The 15,575-nt window shown below is 39.7% G+C and overlaps 1 protein-coding gene across 2 annotated transcripts in view; it reads right to left on the reverse strand.

The window, feature by feature from the left end:
* Positions 1–396: 396 nt before the first annotated feature.
* Positions 397–15,575, reverse strand: part of dpf3 (double PHD fingers 3) — a 63,597-nt gene continuing 48,418 nt past the window's right edge. For both annotated transcript variants that reach the window (XM_061901273.1, XM_061901272.1), the window contains 3 exons: positions 6,378–6,490; positions 6,161–6,242; positions 397–6,068 (listed from right to left, as the gene is read on the reverse strand). In XM_061901273.1, the coding sequence (XP_061757257.1) occupies positions 6,001–6,068; positions 6,161–6,242; positions 6,378–6,490 (263 nt within the window). In that variant the 3' untranslated portion in view covers positions 397–6,000. The remainder of the gene's footprint in view (positions 6,069–6,160; positions 6,243–6,377; positions 6,491–15,575) is intronic.

Consider the following 15,575-nt stretch of genomic DNA (forward strand, 5'->3'; position numbering starts at 1 on the left):
ACAAAAACAGCTACCAATCGGTAGGAAAAGTTGTTTTTGCATAAGACCCCTTCAAATTCGCTTTAAACGACAACCCAATATTTTATTTATCGTCCACTGCAGTGATCTTGCTGGCGCCTGCTTAAAAAACATGTTGTGCTTCTCGATTTTACATTTGTGCTTCCATGATAAAATAATTAATCACTTCAGTAAAAGCAATTTACCTTAATTTGATCTCAAGTCCCATCTGGGTTTATTTTAAAGCTAAATTTACCCACAAACACGGCAGTTGGTGTCTATATATATGCACTGACCTGATTAATGCAATAATGTTTTGTGATTCACCGCTTGTGTTAATTGATGTGTTAATTTTAATTTTGACATTCCTAAAATGAACTGAAACTATACAATACTTAGTTTTTGTTTGCAAAAATCTTTATTACAACAAAACTAATAACAAACAGTTGTGTAACAAATAGTACATGCTGCTAGCATCAAATGACACTTTAGTTGCCATGAAAATATGATATAGACACACACACACACACACACACACGCACACGCACGCACACACAGGCGCACGCTCGCACGCACACACACACACAAAGCACGATTGTCTGGAATACAAAAAAAAAGAAACTGAAATAAGTAACAGCAAGGACACGTGATCAGAAGTATCCAACAGTCTGAAGGAGGAAGGAAGGAAAAAAATGTTGGTTTTACTGACACAAGCTAAAAATGTCACAGATAACTCTGGAATAACTCTGGAATTTGTCACAGTGAAGTGTAAACATGAGAGGACACTTTTTTTTTTTAAACACACACAGCCATTAGACTGTCGATAGAACGTCAACACAACCTTGTTCATATCGCAGGCTTTTATTAATAAAACATCAAAACACACTTCCCAGGTCTGAAGCTGACTGATGGACAGTCAGCAGAGCTCTAAAAGTTTATTTTAGGATGTGTAGCGAAGCTCATGGAAGGAATTTTTCCATTCATGAAGTCATGGACTACGTTTACTCTGCAGGCCAAAGTGAACCAGATCAGGTTTTTTTCGAAGTCTGATTTTTTTTTGTCAGACTCCAGTATTAACGCGCTTAGGCCCCATTGTGGCCTCAACGCCACTTGCATGTGCATTTATAGTGAAAACGATGAATGTCGACTGGATTATGTAAATGAGCAAGGAGGTTGCTATGACACAAGAAAACATGGACGCCATATTTCAGGGTGCTAGTGGGTTTGTGCCGTGGAACTAGGCAGATGGTGGAAAACTACAAGATGAAGAAAGAAGAGGATTGCGAATTGCATTCCTGCACACACAAATGACGTAGCTCGACCATGGACGACATAAAAGTCGCAAACAGGTCGCATTGCCGTTTAGATCGCAGTCACAATTGAAAAGATCAGATTGCATACGGATTCTAATTACCTTCTAATGTAGCCCAGGTCTGAAGCGAAAATATCAGCTTTCAAGCACTGTGGATCATTGAGACTGGCAAAAATGATGCGATCTGTGTGACTTAAGGGCAAAAAAATCTGATTTGGTGTCCAGTGTAAACGGAGACATGGATTCATTCATTAATCAGTCCCTCCAGGATTTTGCGATGGCGCCAATTATTAAAAGTTGCGCGGCCAATGCCCACACCTTCCTGCACATTTTGGCCAATCAGCGCCATTTTCACCAATCAAATTTGTCTCTGAACCACGCTCGAACGCACATGTCAACTGTCTAATCAACACTTATATTTGCTTCTTGTGTAGACAAAACGTGTAACAATATATCAAGCTCTGACCGACTTCATGTTCCTGTCTACAGTGCTAAACCTTCTGGGTAATGCATTACATACACATTTACTTCCTACTTTACATGTATTTATATATGTAAACATTTATTTATCCAGGGTAAGGCAATTAAGAACAAGTGAGTTTTGACCTAGCAAAGAGGAAGCATTTACATTTTTGAGATGTTGAAGTGTGATAATAATCTCTCATCGTCTCTAATTTACCAGCAACAATTTGCTCTATCGCTCTAAACACAAATGATCTCAATGTCCGGGGGTAAATGTGATGGGACTTCAATGAATGTTTGAGATGCACACTTTTCAAGCGTAAAACATCCGCAGAGAATGTCTGCAACATGTGGCAAACAGAGCAGAGTGTGGGCAATGAGGAAGCCTTTGGTGGTGTTTCTTCCTGTAATTATAATTATTACTATTATTAGTTATACTGAATTAAAACAGTGCTGTAATTTGACAAAGAGCTCTGACAATGGGCTTTCACTGTCATTTAGTGACCACTTTTTAGTCCGTCTGGTATATGAGAAAAACATCAATAGAGTATTTGTTTTCAAGTTTTAGTTGAAATCCTGGACTTTTAGAGGTTAAGTTTACAGGAACACTTAAAACAATGATACCAAATTCATAAAATCCAAAGTTTTAAAAACAAAACAAAAAAAGTCTTATAACATTGCAACTTTTGTCGCATCTTTTTCAGAAAGAATTCAGACATTTTAGGCAAACATTCACAAATAAAGCCTGTGAATTCCCGGAGGGACTGATTACTGTTAGAACAATAAAAAGTCACGGTTGCCTAATAGGATTTTTTTGTTTTTAAACATTACCACAACCAGCTTTTTGTCAAGGCTGTGTTGACTTTTGCATTAAGCACAATTTTTCCTAAATGCAAAGATTTTTGATGCCTGCTCTGAGTGGTGAGGTAGTAAGATGGCGGGTAGAAACAGAACCCTGAATAGTCGCTGGTCTGAAGTATCCAGACTACAAACTACAACAGAATGTATGTAGGAATGTACTGTAAATGCTCCAATTAACAGCTCTATTAGATTCACTACTAAAGTCGCAATGTGTGTCGTTGACAGAAGCAAATAATCACCAAGCATCTCTAAATAGAGCAAACACATTAACAGCTGTGGCTGTAGGCAACCTCTTTGTGGTAACTATTTTACATAGTCCACACGATCCAAAGAGCTTTATCTAGTGCCGCAAGCGCTGTTAAATTAGTGTTGTTAAGTGTTACACTTGTGGCTAATGTTGTGGATAAATCCACTCATCAGCACTATTAATGCCTACTCAGATTACATCGGTTGTGTTGCTGTCGTGTCGTACATTACACTTGTTCGTACATGAGCATGTGGTCAAAGAGAAATGCAAGTTTCCTCTCCACTTTGTTATGCACTCCAAATAAATATATTAAAGTTACATACAGATCATATATTTTTAGGGGTGTCCCAATACAACTTTTTCATTTCCGATACGATACTGATTTTGGAACCTTGAGTTCTGGCCGATACGATATTAATTTGATACGACATCCGTACAAATCATACATAAATTTATTAAAAAGTAAAAGAAAAAGCTTGATCAAGTGAAATTACTCAGAGAATAAAGGTCGGTATGAAAAGCACTAAAACTATGACGGACTTATGCTGTCTTTAATTTGAGGCTGAGTTGTAATTTCCCTTTTTTTAGCAACACCTACTGGCTATAGTACATAAAGTTAAGCTTATGATGCAGTGTGTTGAAGGGTGCGGACACGTTTGTTACTGGGTAATTTCTAATAGGCTTTTGCCTTGGATACTTTGTATGTGTAAGCAATATGCAACTATAAGGATGTTTTACTTGTTTATATCGACAAATGTGCTGTTTTAGACTGCAAATTGTTCAATTAAGGACACATATTACATATATTAAGCTTGTGTGCTATTTTGTGCTCAGCTGTTGTGTAGCTGCTAGCTCCTAGTAGCCTATAGTAGGGAAGTTCAGATCAGTGTTTTCTGACACCGATCATCCATGAGTGACATTGGCTGATAACAATACTGATGAAATGTCTTAACTGTGAATTTGAAAACTATTAGTAGTGTAACAATATCAACATAATATTAAAACTACTTCCTTAAACGGGGGGTGGGGGGGGGGGTGCCCACATTTGAGGTCCTCTCCAAGGTTTTCTCATAGTAATCATTGTCACTGGCGTCCCACTGGGTGTGAGTTTTCCTTGCCCTTATGTGGGTTCTTCCGAGGATGTCGTAGTCGTAGTGGTTTGTACAGGCCTTTGAGACATTTGTGATTTAGGGCTATATAAATAAACATTGATTGATTGATTGATTGATTCCTTATTCTCTTGTATTAGATACAACTGTTTGAGCAAGACAAAGTCAATCGTACACCATAAATGGACAAAATCAATACCTCTTATCAGTTACTCTTGGAAATATTTTTTGCCATCAAATTCTTCCAGTGTCCAGGCAGGCATGAATCATCTGAAATTTGTAAAGATGACCAAAACAATAAAAAAATTATTATCGGAAAATAAAGATATCAATCTAATAATACTAGTATCGATCTAATACTGATATTACACTTGATGATTTAATGGATCAATTTGCCCTCCTCTTCTTACGTGTACTTCTAGCTGTGACAATGCTGTTGTTATATTATCGTCTCTCTGTACTCTTATTGATCTACTTCTCAATTACCTGTTAATAACTTCTTACTTTCCGCTATAACATTGTTCCATTTACAATTCTTCAACTTTACTGAGCAATTATTTATAGGTGTTGTTTAAAGCTAGGTTAGCGGTTAGCTTAGTTATAGCATGCCTGATCCTGGTTTGCTCTAGGTGTGTAACATGTTTAGCCTCATCCTAATACTTAATTATGACACTTAGAGGACCTATTATGCGAAACCAACTTTTCTTACCTATTGGTACCTGTTTTTTTGTATTTGGGATCTGCATAAGTTTAGAAAATATGAAAACAAACGCTGGCGGCGATATTTATACAACAATCTTCATTCTTCCTCCAAACAAACCGTTAGGCATTTGGCCAATTTGCGATGTTTTACAATTGGTGATGTCAGCGGAAAGCTCCATATAAGGTAAAGTTTTACCGAAAGTGCTTTGCGCGAGTCCGCCATTGTAGTCTGACATTTCAGTCAATAAGTTCCTTCTTTTTCCGTATCCTCTTGTTGTGGGGCAGACTGGCTCGTACGTGCACATGCATCCTCCGCTGTTGCCATTTCTAATACAAAGTAGCATGTACTTCTCGGATCCACACCGTGTATGGAGATATACAATTAGCTGTTGGCTTGTCAGCATTTGTGATCGGCATTGAAAGGTGTGGCGATCACTTACTTTTTCAAGAAAAGCAGCCAATACTAGTCGGCGACATACCTGGCCTATAGCCTACCATGTTTACCTTTTGTAAATGACTTGACTAAAATACAAGAAAACACCAACTTTGTGTGCTTAATAGAGGACATTTAGATGTTAACTGGCTGTCCTGCTTCGCACAAGTAAACAACACTGCGGGACTGCTTGAATCGGACATTAAATTACACATTTTACATGCAAGAACATACAGTATCTTCCAAATCTTGTTTTTCTTTTGGTATCAGACCAATTTCCAATACAAATATTGGATCGGGACACCCCTAAATTTTATAATAATATAATATATTGACGGACAGCACGGTGGAACAGGGGATAGTGCATGAGCCTCACAATATGAAGGTCCTGAGTACTCCTGAGTTCAATCCCAGGCTCGGGTTCTTTCTGTGTGGAGTTTGCATGTTCTCCCCGTGACTGCTTGGGTTCCCTCCAGGTACTCCGGTTTCATCCTACTTTCAAAGACATGCACCTGGGGATAGGTTGATGGCAACACTAAACTGGCCTTAGTGTGTGAATGTGAGTGTGAATGTTGTCTGTCTATCTGTGTTGGCCCTGCGATGAGGTGGCGATTTGTCCAGGGTATACCCCGCCTTCCGCTCGAATGCAGCTGAGATAGGCTCCAGCACCCCCACCCCCCGCCACCCCAAAAGGGACAAGCGGAAGGAAATGGATGGATGGATAATATAATGACTTTTCACATTCCTTTCTATAATATAACGCCGTGCTTCCTTTTTTGTGGTTTAGGTAAATAAACGTCCCGGCTATAATAAGAGCATTTACAGTAACTAGCAGAAATGCGTGAGTGTAGACGACCACAATCTAAGTGCCCGGTTGTTATGCTTCTCCAAAGGATGAGGCCTTGTCCTTCAGCAAGTCCAGACACACGTGGCAACTCCAGCTTCCTGTAGAAGGACACAGAGATGTTCTATTTTCATATAAAGTGTTGAATACTGGGATAAAAAAACAAAAACAAAACAGCGAGTGAGTGTCCTACCATCAGGGGGCTGTGTCATGGGCGGCTTCAGGCAGTACATGTGGTAGCCTCTGTCGCAGTCATCACAGAACAGCAGCTGGTCCTGCAAAAACACCACATTTAAAACACCTCAATGCGGAAACACAAAAAGGCAGCTTTTTTTTTCTTCTTAAATTTAAATTTACAGCGAGAGTCTAAATGATCCTTTCAGTCCTAAGTGAGAGAGAAAAGTGCGTACGTCGTTTTCTGAGGTGCCGCAGAGGCTGCATGACTTGCACTCAATGCACTGCCACTGGTACGTCCTCACGGCGTGCATCATGTTGTCTGTGAACTGCAGACATGTCGGGTGACCTGTAATGTAGAAATGGGGTGATGTGGTAATGATGTGCTATCAGTAACATGCGAACAGTAACATGTGTTCCTACAGCCTGTTTATGAGCACCAAACATGATGAAAATCTATCATCTCCCACATGTGTTTACTCCACTTTTGAGAGAAACGGCATTCAAATCCTCGCTTTTTACAATTATGATATTGTGAGGGGGCTTCACGGTGACAGAGGGGTTAGTGCATCTGCCTACCAATACAAAGGTCCTGAGTAGTCCTGGGTTCAATCCCAGGCTCGGGATCTTTCTGTGTGGAATTTGCATGTTCTCCCCGTGAATGCGTGGGTTCCCTCCGGGTACTCCGGTTTCCTCCCACCTCCAAAGACATGCACCTGGGGATAGGTTGATTAGCAAGACTAAATTGGCCCTAGTGTGTGAATGTGAGTGTGAATGTTGTTTGTCTATATGTGTTGGCCCTGCGATGAGGGGGCGACTTGTCCAGGGTGTACACCGCCTTCCACCCGATTGTGGCTAAAATAGACACCAGCGCCCCTGTCACGATCCATACTCGGATCGTTCATGGTTTTGCCCTTTTTATGTCTTTGTTCATGTTTTGTTTCTGGACTCTGCCGATCCTTATTTGAGCATTTCCTTGTTTGTGTTAGTCACCATGGCAACGTATTGTGTTCCTCCTCACTGGCTCCTGTCACACACCTGTTTCTAATAATTATTTGTGTATTTAAGCCCACCTGATTCCTTAGTTCGTCCTCGGTCCATTGTTTGCTTTTCGCAACACGTCACGGTTTGTATTTGGTATCATAGATTATTTTGTGCTAAATTCCGCCTTAATTTCACGTGCGTGAGGCACGTCGTTTAATGTTTTCTGTTTCCTGCTATGTTTTAGCATTAGCTTTCCATGCATTGGCACGTGCTTTGTTTTTCCCCTTTTTGCACCATTGTTTGTTTGTTTTATTGTATTAAAACTTGTTCTTACCTGCAATCCTGCTGACTGGTAGTGTGTGCATCCACGAAGTGGCAACTGCGCGCAGCAAGTGCGCCGCAAAGCGGGCCGCAAAGCGCGCCGCAAAGCGCGCCGCAAAGCGCGCCGCAAAGCGTGACAACCCCCCGCGACTCCAAAAGGAATAAGCGGTAGAAATGGATGGATGGATGGATATTGTGAGGGAAAAAACTATTTTATATATATATATATATATATATATATATATACATACACACTGTATATATATATGTGTGTAGTCAAGGTTTCTGTGGTTTATCCATTATACAGTGTTCAATACTGGGGTTGAGCGGAATATACCGTATGTTAGCTCAGGAAAAAACACATAAACACATAAACTCCCCTGGCGAGCAGGGAAACACACACACACACATATATATATATATATATATATATATTTATATATATATATATATATATATATATATATTAGATTATCCAGAGAATAGTGCTCGATACTGTAGTAGAGCGCAAATCTCCTGATGATTGAGGGAACCCCTCATGAAACAGTTCTGTAGAGATGAAGTAGTCTTGTAATACAAATTTCGCTCTACCACGGTATCGGGCACTTTTCTCTGGATTATCTAATCAAGATATATATATATATATATATATATATATATATATATATATATATATATATATATATATATATATATATATATATATATTAGGGGTGGGCAAATTAATGCGTTAATTACGCGTTAACTCATCGATCTATTAACGCCGACAATTATTTTATCGCACATTTGCGTATGTTGTTTACATGCTTTTATTTTGTTAACGCCTTTTCTTAACAAGATGGCATCTCCCGGATGTACTTCGGCGTCGAGGGGCTCTTGGTAAAGATGGAACATTTGGCAAAAATACCGGACAATTCTGCAAATTTCATGGCTGGCTTACAGCGTGGTCACTCCGGGATCACTTACGATCGCCAGACAATTCTGGATGTGGATAGATCGGGCCGTTTTGGACTGAATGACGCGTGCTTGCTAGACCGGCTAGCTAGCATGGGAATACTTTGCCGGCTACATCCAGCGGCCTGTGAAGCAGCGGAGTATTTGTGTTGTCTGTCTATTTATGAATAATGCAGACGAGTGTTGGCTGAGTTCTTAACATTTGCTTTCAGAGCGTGCATATAACAAACATACAAGATGCCGTCATGGCGACACACAACCTATACCGGGCTACCGCGCATGCTCGTCACTCCTGTTGCATGCTGGGTAGGGTACTTCTTTTTTCCCCTGGCTCATAACATCACAAATAGTACCATGTATATGCGTTTAGTTTATCAAAGCACCAAGCAAACAATTGGAAAATTCCCATCATATCAATTCCTACATATGGTCATAATTATTTTAAGTGCACTACGCAGAATAAACACAACATTATTAATATTGCTACTACGGATAATTTGATCAAAAATTCCCTAAAACAGCCCACTACCTATAATATAGGTTTTTTAAACATAAGACCCTGATAAAAAAAATGTTTCTGCTGTTACCTCAGAAATTGCCCGTTCAGATGTTATGATTGTGGCTCAGAAATTTGTATGTAGATTATATTTATTTTCCATAACAAACAGGATAACTTAAATACCCTGCCAGTGGCAATAAGCTTAAATGTTTGTATTTACATTTTTTGAGTTCCATCCATCCATCCATTTTCTACCACTTATTCCCTTTTGGGGTCGCGGGGGACGCTGGCGCCTATCTCAGCTACAATCGGGCGGAAGGCGGGGTACACCCTGGACGAGTCGCCACCTCATCGCAGGGCCAACACAGATAGACAGACAACATTCACACTCACATTCACACACTAGGGCCAATTTAGTGTAGCCAATCAACCTATCCCCAGGTGCATGTCTTTGGAAGTGGGAGGAAGCCGGAGTACCCGGAAGGGAACCCACGCATTCACGGGGAGGACATGCAAACTCCACACATTTTTTGAGTTGATTTTCACAAAATATGCTATTTAACTGCTACTGTTTAACAAGGACTGATTTAAATTGTGTTTGCACAACAAATGTTTTGGCGCTTTTGTTCATCCATCCATCCATTTTCTACCGCTTATTCCCTTTTGGGGTCGCGGGGGGCGCTGGCGCCTATCTCAGCTACAGTCGGGCGGAAGGCGGGGTACACCCTGGACAAGTCGCTTCATGTGGGAAAATATTCCAATAAAGGTGCATTACACACTACTTTTGAATTCATTATTTGGCTTTGCGTATACAATGCAGTTAATCGCGATTAATCGGGGAAATAGCGCGATTAACTTCGATTAAAATTTTTAATCGTTGCCCAGCCCTAATATATATATATATATATATATATATATATATATATATATATATATATATATATATATATATATGTATATATATATATATATATATATATATATGTATATATATATATATATATATATATATATATGTATATATATATATATATATGTATATATATATTTATTTATATATATATATATATACACACACACATTTATATATATATTTACACACACATACATATATATGTATACACACACACATTTATATATATATTTACACACACACATATATATATATATATACATACACATATATATGTGTGTGTGTTTATATGTATGTGTGTATATATATACACAGACACACACATATGTATGTATATATATATATATATATATTAGGGGTGTGGGGAAAAATCGAATACGAATCGCGAATTCTCACGTTGTGCGATTCAGAATCGATTCTCTTTTTTTTTTTTAAACCGATAATTTTTTTATTTTTTTTAATTTTTTTATCAATCCAACAAACCAATACACAGCAACACCATAACAATGAAATCCAATTCCAAAACCAAACCTGACTCAGCAACACTCCGAACTGCAATAAACAGAGCAATTGAGGAGACACAAACACGACACAGAACAAACCAAAAGTAGTGAAACAAAAATGTATATTATCAACAACAGTAACAATATTAGTTATAATTTCAACATATCAGTGATTAAAAATCCCTCATTGACATTATCATTAGACATTTATAAAAAAAAAAAAAAAAAGAACAATAGTGTCACAGTGGCTTACACTTGCATCGCATCTCATAAGCTTGACAACACACTGTGTCCAATGTTTTCACAAAGATAAAATAAGTCATGTTTTTGGTTCGTTTAATAGTTAAAACAAATTTACATTATTGCAATCAGTTGATAAAACATTATTCTTTACAATTATAAAAGCTTTTTTTTTAAATCTACTACTCTGCTAGCATGTCAGCAGACTGGGGTAGATCCTGCTGAAATCCTATGTATTGAATAAATACAGAATCGTTTTAAATCGGAAAAATATAGTTTTTGAATCGAGAATAGCGTTGAATCGAAAAAATCGATATATAATCGAATCGCGACCCCAAGAATCGATATTAAATCGAATCGTGGGACACCAAAAAAAAAAAATATATATATATATATATATATATATATATATATATATATATATATATACACAAACCCTGTTTCCATATGAGTTGGGAAATTGTGTTGGATGTAAATATAAAAGGAATACAATGATTTGCAAATCTTTTTCAACCCATATTCAGTTGAATATGCTACAAAGCCAACATATTTGATGTTCAAACTGATAAACGTTTTTTTTTTGCAAATAATCATTAACTTTAGAATTTGATGCCAGCAACACGTGACAAATAAGTTGGGAAAGGTGGCAATAATTACTGATAAAGTTGAGGAATGCTCATCAAACAATTATATGGAACATCCCACAGTTGTGCAGGCTAATTGGGAAGAGGTGGGTACCATGATTGGGTATAAAAGCAGCTTCCATGAAACGCTAAGTAATTCACAAACAAGGATAGGGTGAGGGTCACCACTTTGTACACAAATTGGCGAACAGTTTTAGAACCACATTTCTCAACGAGCTATTGCAAAGAATTTAGGGATTTTACCATCTATGGTCCGTAAAATCATCAAAAAGTTCAGAGAATCTGGAGAAATCACTGCACGTACGCGATGATATTACGGACTTTTGATCCCTCAGGCGGTACTGCATCAAAAACCGACATCGGTGTGTAAAGGATATCACCACACGGGCTCAGGAACACTTAGTAAAACCACTGTCAGTAACTACAGTTGGTCACTACATCTGTAAGTGCAAGTTAAAACTCTACTATGCAAAGCTAAACCTATTTATCAACAATATCCTGAAACGCCGCCAGCTTGGCTGGGCCCGAGCTCACCTAAGATGGACTGATGCAAAGTGGAAAGGTGTTCTGTGGTCTGACGAGTCCACATTTCAAATTATATTTGGAAACAGAGGATGTGGTGTACTCCAGAACAAAGAGGAAAATAACCACTCGGATTGTTGTAGGCGCAAAGTTAAAAAGCCAGCATGTGTGATGGTATGGGGGTGCATTAGTGCCCAAGGCATGGGTAACCATTAATGCTGAAAGGTCCATACAGGTTTTGGAGCAACATATGTTGTCATCCAAGCAACATTATCATGGAAGCCCTTGCTTATTTCAGCAAGACAAGTGTTACAACAGCGTGGCTTCGTAAAAAAAGAGTGCAGGTACTTTCCTGGCCCGCCTGCAGTCCAGACCTGTCTCCCATGGAAAATGTGTGGCGCATTATGAAGCGTAAAATACGACAGCGGAGACCCCGGACTGTTGAACGACTGAAGCTCTACATAAAACAAGAATGGGGAAGAATTCCACTTTCAAAGCTTCAACAATTAGTTTCCTCAGTTCCCAAACGTTTATTGAGTGTTGTTAAAAAAAAAAGGTGATGTAACACAGTGGTGAACATGTCCTTTCCCAACTACTTTGGCACTTGTTGCAGCCATGAAATTCTAAGTTAATTATTTGCAAAAAAAAGAAAAAGTTAATGAGTTTGAACATCTAATATCTTGTCTTTGTAGTGCATTCAATTGAATATGGGTTGAAAAGGATTTGCAAATCATTGTATTCTGTTTATATTTACATCCAACACAATTTCCCAACTCATATGGAAACGGGGTTTGTATATACACACACACACACATATATATATATATATATTTTTTTTTTTTCCCACACCTACATATATACATATATATATATATATATATATATATATATATATATATATATATATATATATATATATATATATATATATATATATATATATATATACATATATATATATATATATATATATATATATATATATATATATGTAGGTGTGGGAAAAAATCACAAGACTACTTCATCTCTACAGAACTGTAGAGATGAAGTAGTCTTGTGATTTTTTCCCACACCTACATATTGCGCTCTACCACGGTATCGAGCACTATTCTCTGGATAATCCAATCAAGACATATATATATATATATATATATATATATATATATCCATCCATCCATCATCTTCCGCTTATCCGAGGTCGGGTCGCGGGGGCAGCAGCCTAAGCAGGGAAGCCCAGACTTCCTTATCTCCAGCCACTTCGTCTAGCTCTTCCCGGGGGATCCCGAGGCGTTCCCAGGCCAGCCGGGAGACATCCACAACATCCGCAGTCGAAGTCAGCAGAACACCATCCGCACCATACACGGTGTTGATAGTGCACTGCTTCCCCTTCCTGAGGCGGCGGATGGTGGTCCAGAATCGCTTCGAAGCCGTCCGGAAGTCGTTTTCCATGGCTTCCCCGAACTCTTCCCATGTCCGAGTTTTTGCCTCCGCGACCGCTAAAGCTGCACACCGCTTGGCCCGTCGGTACCCGTCCACTGCCTCCGGAGTCCTATGAGCCAAAAGAACCCGATAGGACTCCTTCTTCAGCTTGACGGCATCCCTCACTGCTGGTGTCCACCAACGGGTTCTATGATTACCGCCACGACAGGCACCAACAACCTTGCGGCCACAGCTCCAATCAGCCGCCTCGACAATAGAGGTTCGGAACATGGTCCACTCGCACTCAATGTCCCGCACCTCCCTCGTGACATGTTCAAAGTTGTCCCGGAGGTGTGAATTGAAACTCTCTCTGACAGGAGACTCTGCCAGGCGTTCCCAGCAGACCCTCACAATGCGCTTGGGCCTGCCAGGTCTGTCCGGCATCCTCCCCCACCATCGCAGCCAACTCACCACCAGGTGGTGATCGGTAGAAAGCTCCGCCCCTCTCTTCACCCGAGTGTCCAAAACATAAGGCCGCAAATCCGATGACACAACTACAAAGTCGATCATGGAACTGCGGCCTAGGGTGTCCTGGTGCCAAGTGCACATATGGACACCCTTATGTTTGAACATGGTGTTTGTTATGGACAATCCGTGACGAGCACAAAAGTCCAATAACAAAACACCACTCGGGTTTAGATCCGGGCGACCATTCTTCCCAATCACGCCTCTCCAGGTTTCACTGTCGTTGCCAACATCAGTGTTGAAGTCTCCCAGTAGGACAAGGGAATCACCAGGAGGAGCACTTTCCAGTACTCCCTCGAGTGTACCCAAAAAGGGTGGGTATTCTGAACTGCTGTTTGGTGCGTAAGCACAAACAACAGTCAGGACCCGTCCCTCCACCCGAAGGCGAAGGGAAGCTACCCTCTCGTCCACTGGGTTGAACTCAAACGTGCAGGCTTTGAGCCGGGGGGCAACGAGAATTGCCACCCCAGCCCGTCGCCTCTCACTGCCGGCAACGCCAGAGTGGAAGAGGGTCCAGTCCCTCTCGAGAGAACTGGTTCCAGAGCCCTTGCTGTGCGTCGAGGTGAGTCCGACTATATCCAGCCGGAACTTCTCTACCTCGCGCACTAGGTCAGGCTCCTTCCCCCCCAGTGAGGTGACGTTCCACGTCCCAAGAGCTAGCTTCTGTAGCCGAGGATCGGACCGCCAAGTGCCCTGCCTTCGGCTGTCGCCCAGCTCACAATGCACCCGACCTCTATGGCCCATCCTAAGAGTGGTGAGCCCATTGGAGGGATGACCCACGTTGCCTCTTCGGGCTGTGCCCGGCCGGGCCCCATGGGGACAGGCCCGACCACCAGGCGCTCGCCATCGTGCCCCAACTCCGGGCCTGGCTCCAGAGCGGGGCCCCGGTGACCCACGTCCGGGCGAGGGAAATCTGGGTTCATTTTGTTGTAATTCCATAGAAGTCTTTGAGCTGCTCTTTGTCTGATCACTCACCTAGGACCTGTTTGTCTTGGGAGACCCTACCAGGGGGCATGAAAGCCCCCAGACAGCATAGCTCCTAGGATCATTGGGACACGCAAACTCCTCTACCACGGTAAGGTAGCAGCTCAGAGAGGAGTGTATATATATATATATATATATATATATATATATATATATATATATATATATATATATATATACATATATATATATATATATATATATATATATATATATATACATACATACATACATACATATACATATATATATATACATACATACATACATACATACATACATATACATATATATATATATATACATACATACATACATACATACATACATATACATATATATATATGTATATATATATATATATATATATATATACATACATACATACATATACATATATATATATACATACATACATACATACATATACATATATATATATGTATATATATATATATATATATATATATATATATATATATATATATATATACACACACACACACACACATACAGTTTATATCACAGGTTATTATTTGCTTGCAAAAATAACAAAATAACATTTGCCTAAAACAACAACGCCAATATTTGGATACAAATGCAATTTGGTCGTTATGTCAAAGAGAAATGTTTTTAAATGTTTTTACTGAACTGCAAGTCATTGATTTTCTCAAAACTTGGTGACAGTAAGTATAATAAGTATATTAAGTGCCCGTTTTGAAAGTCTCTGCAATAATATATCAAACTAGGTACATATGTACAGTATATTAATAGACAGACACTGTTCCCCTAACTTTGTCTACCAGGCAACCTTGTGCTGACATTATGTACATTTCTTCTATGACTAAAGAAGCCAGTCTGCCTCAGCCTCCTAGTCGCAAGCTCCGGCCACCTCACCGTCTCAGATTGTCAAGCTCCTGCACTCC

Source organism: Nerophis ophidion, linkage group LG05 (genome assembly GCF_033978795.1).
Source record: "Nerophis ophidion isolate RoL-2023_Sa linkage group LG05, RoL_Noph_v1.0, whole genome shotgun sequence".
In the NCBI taxonomy this organism is placed as follows: domain Eukaryota; kingdom Metazoa; phylum Chordata; class Actinopteri; order Syngnathiformes; family Syngnathidae; genus Nerophis; species Nerophis ophidion.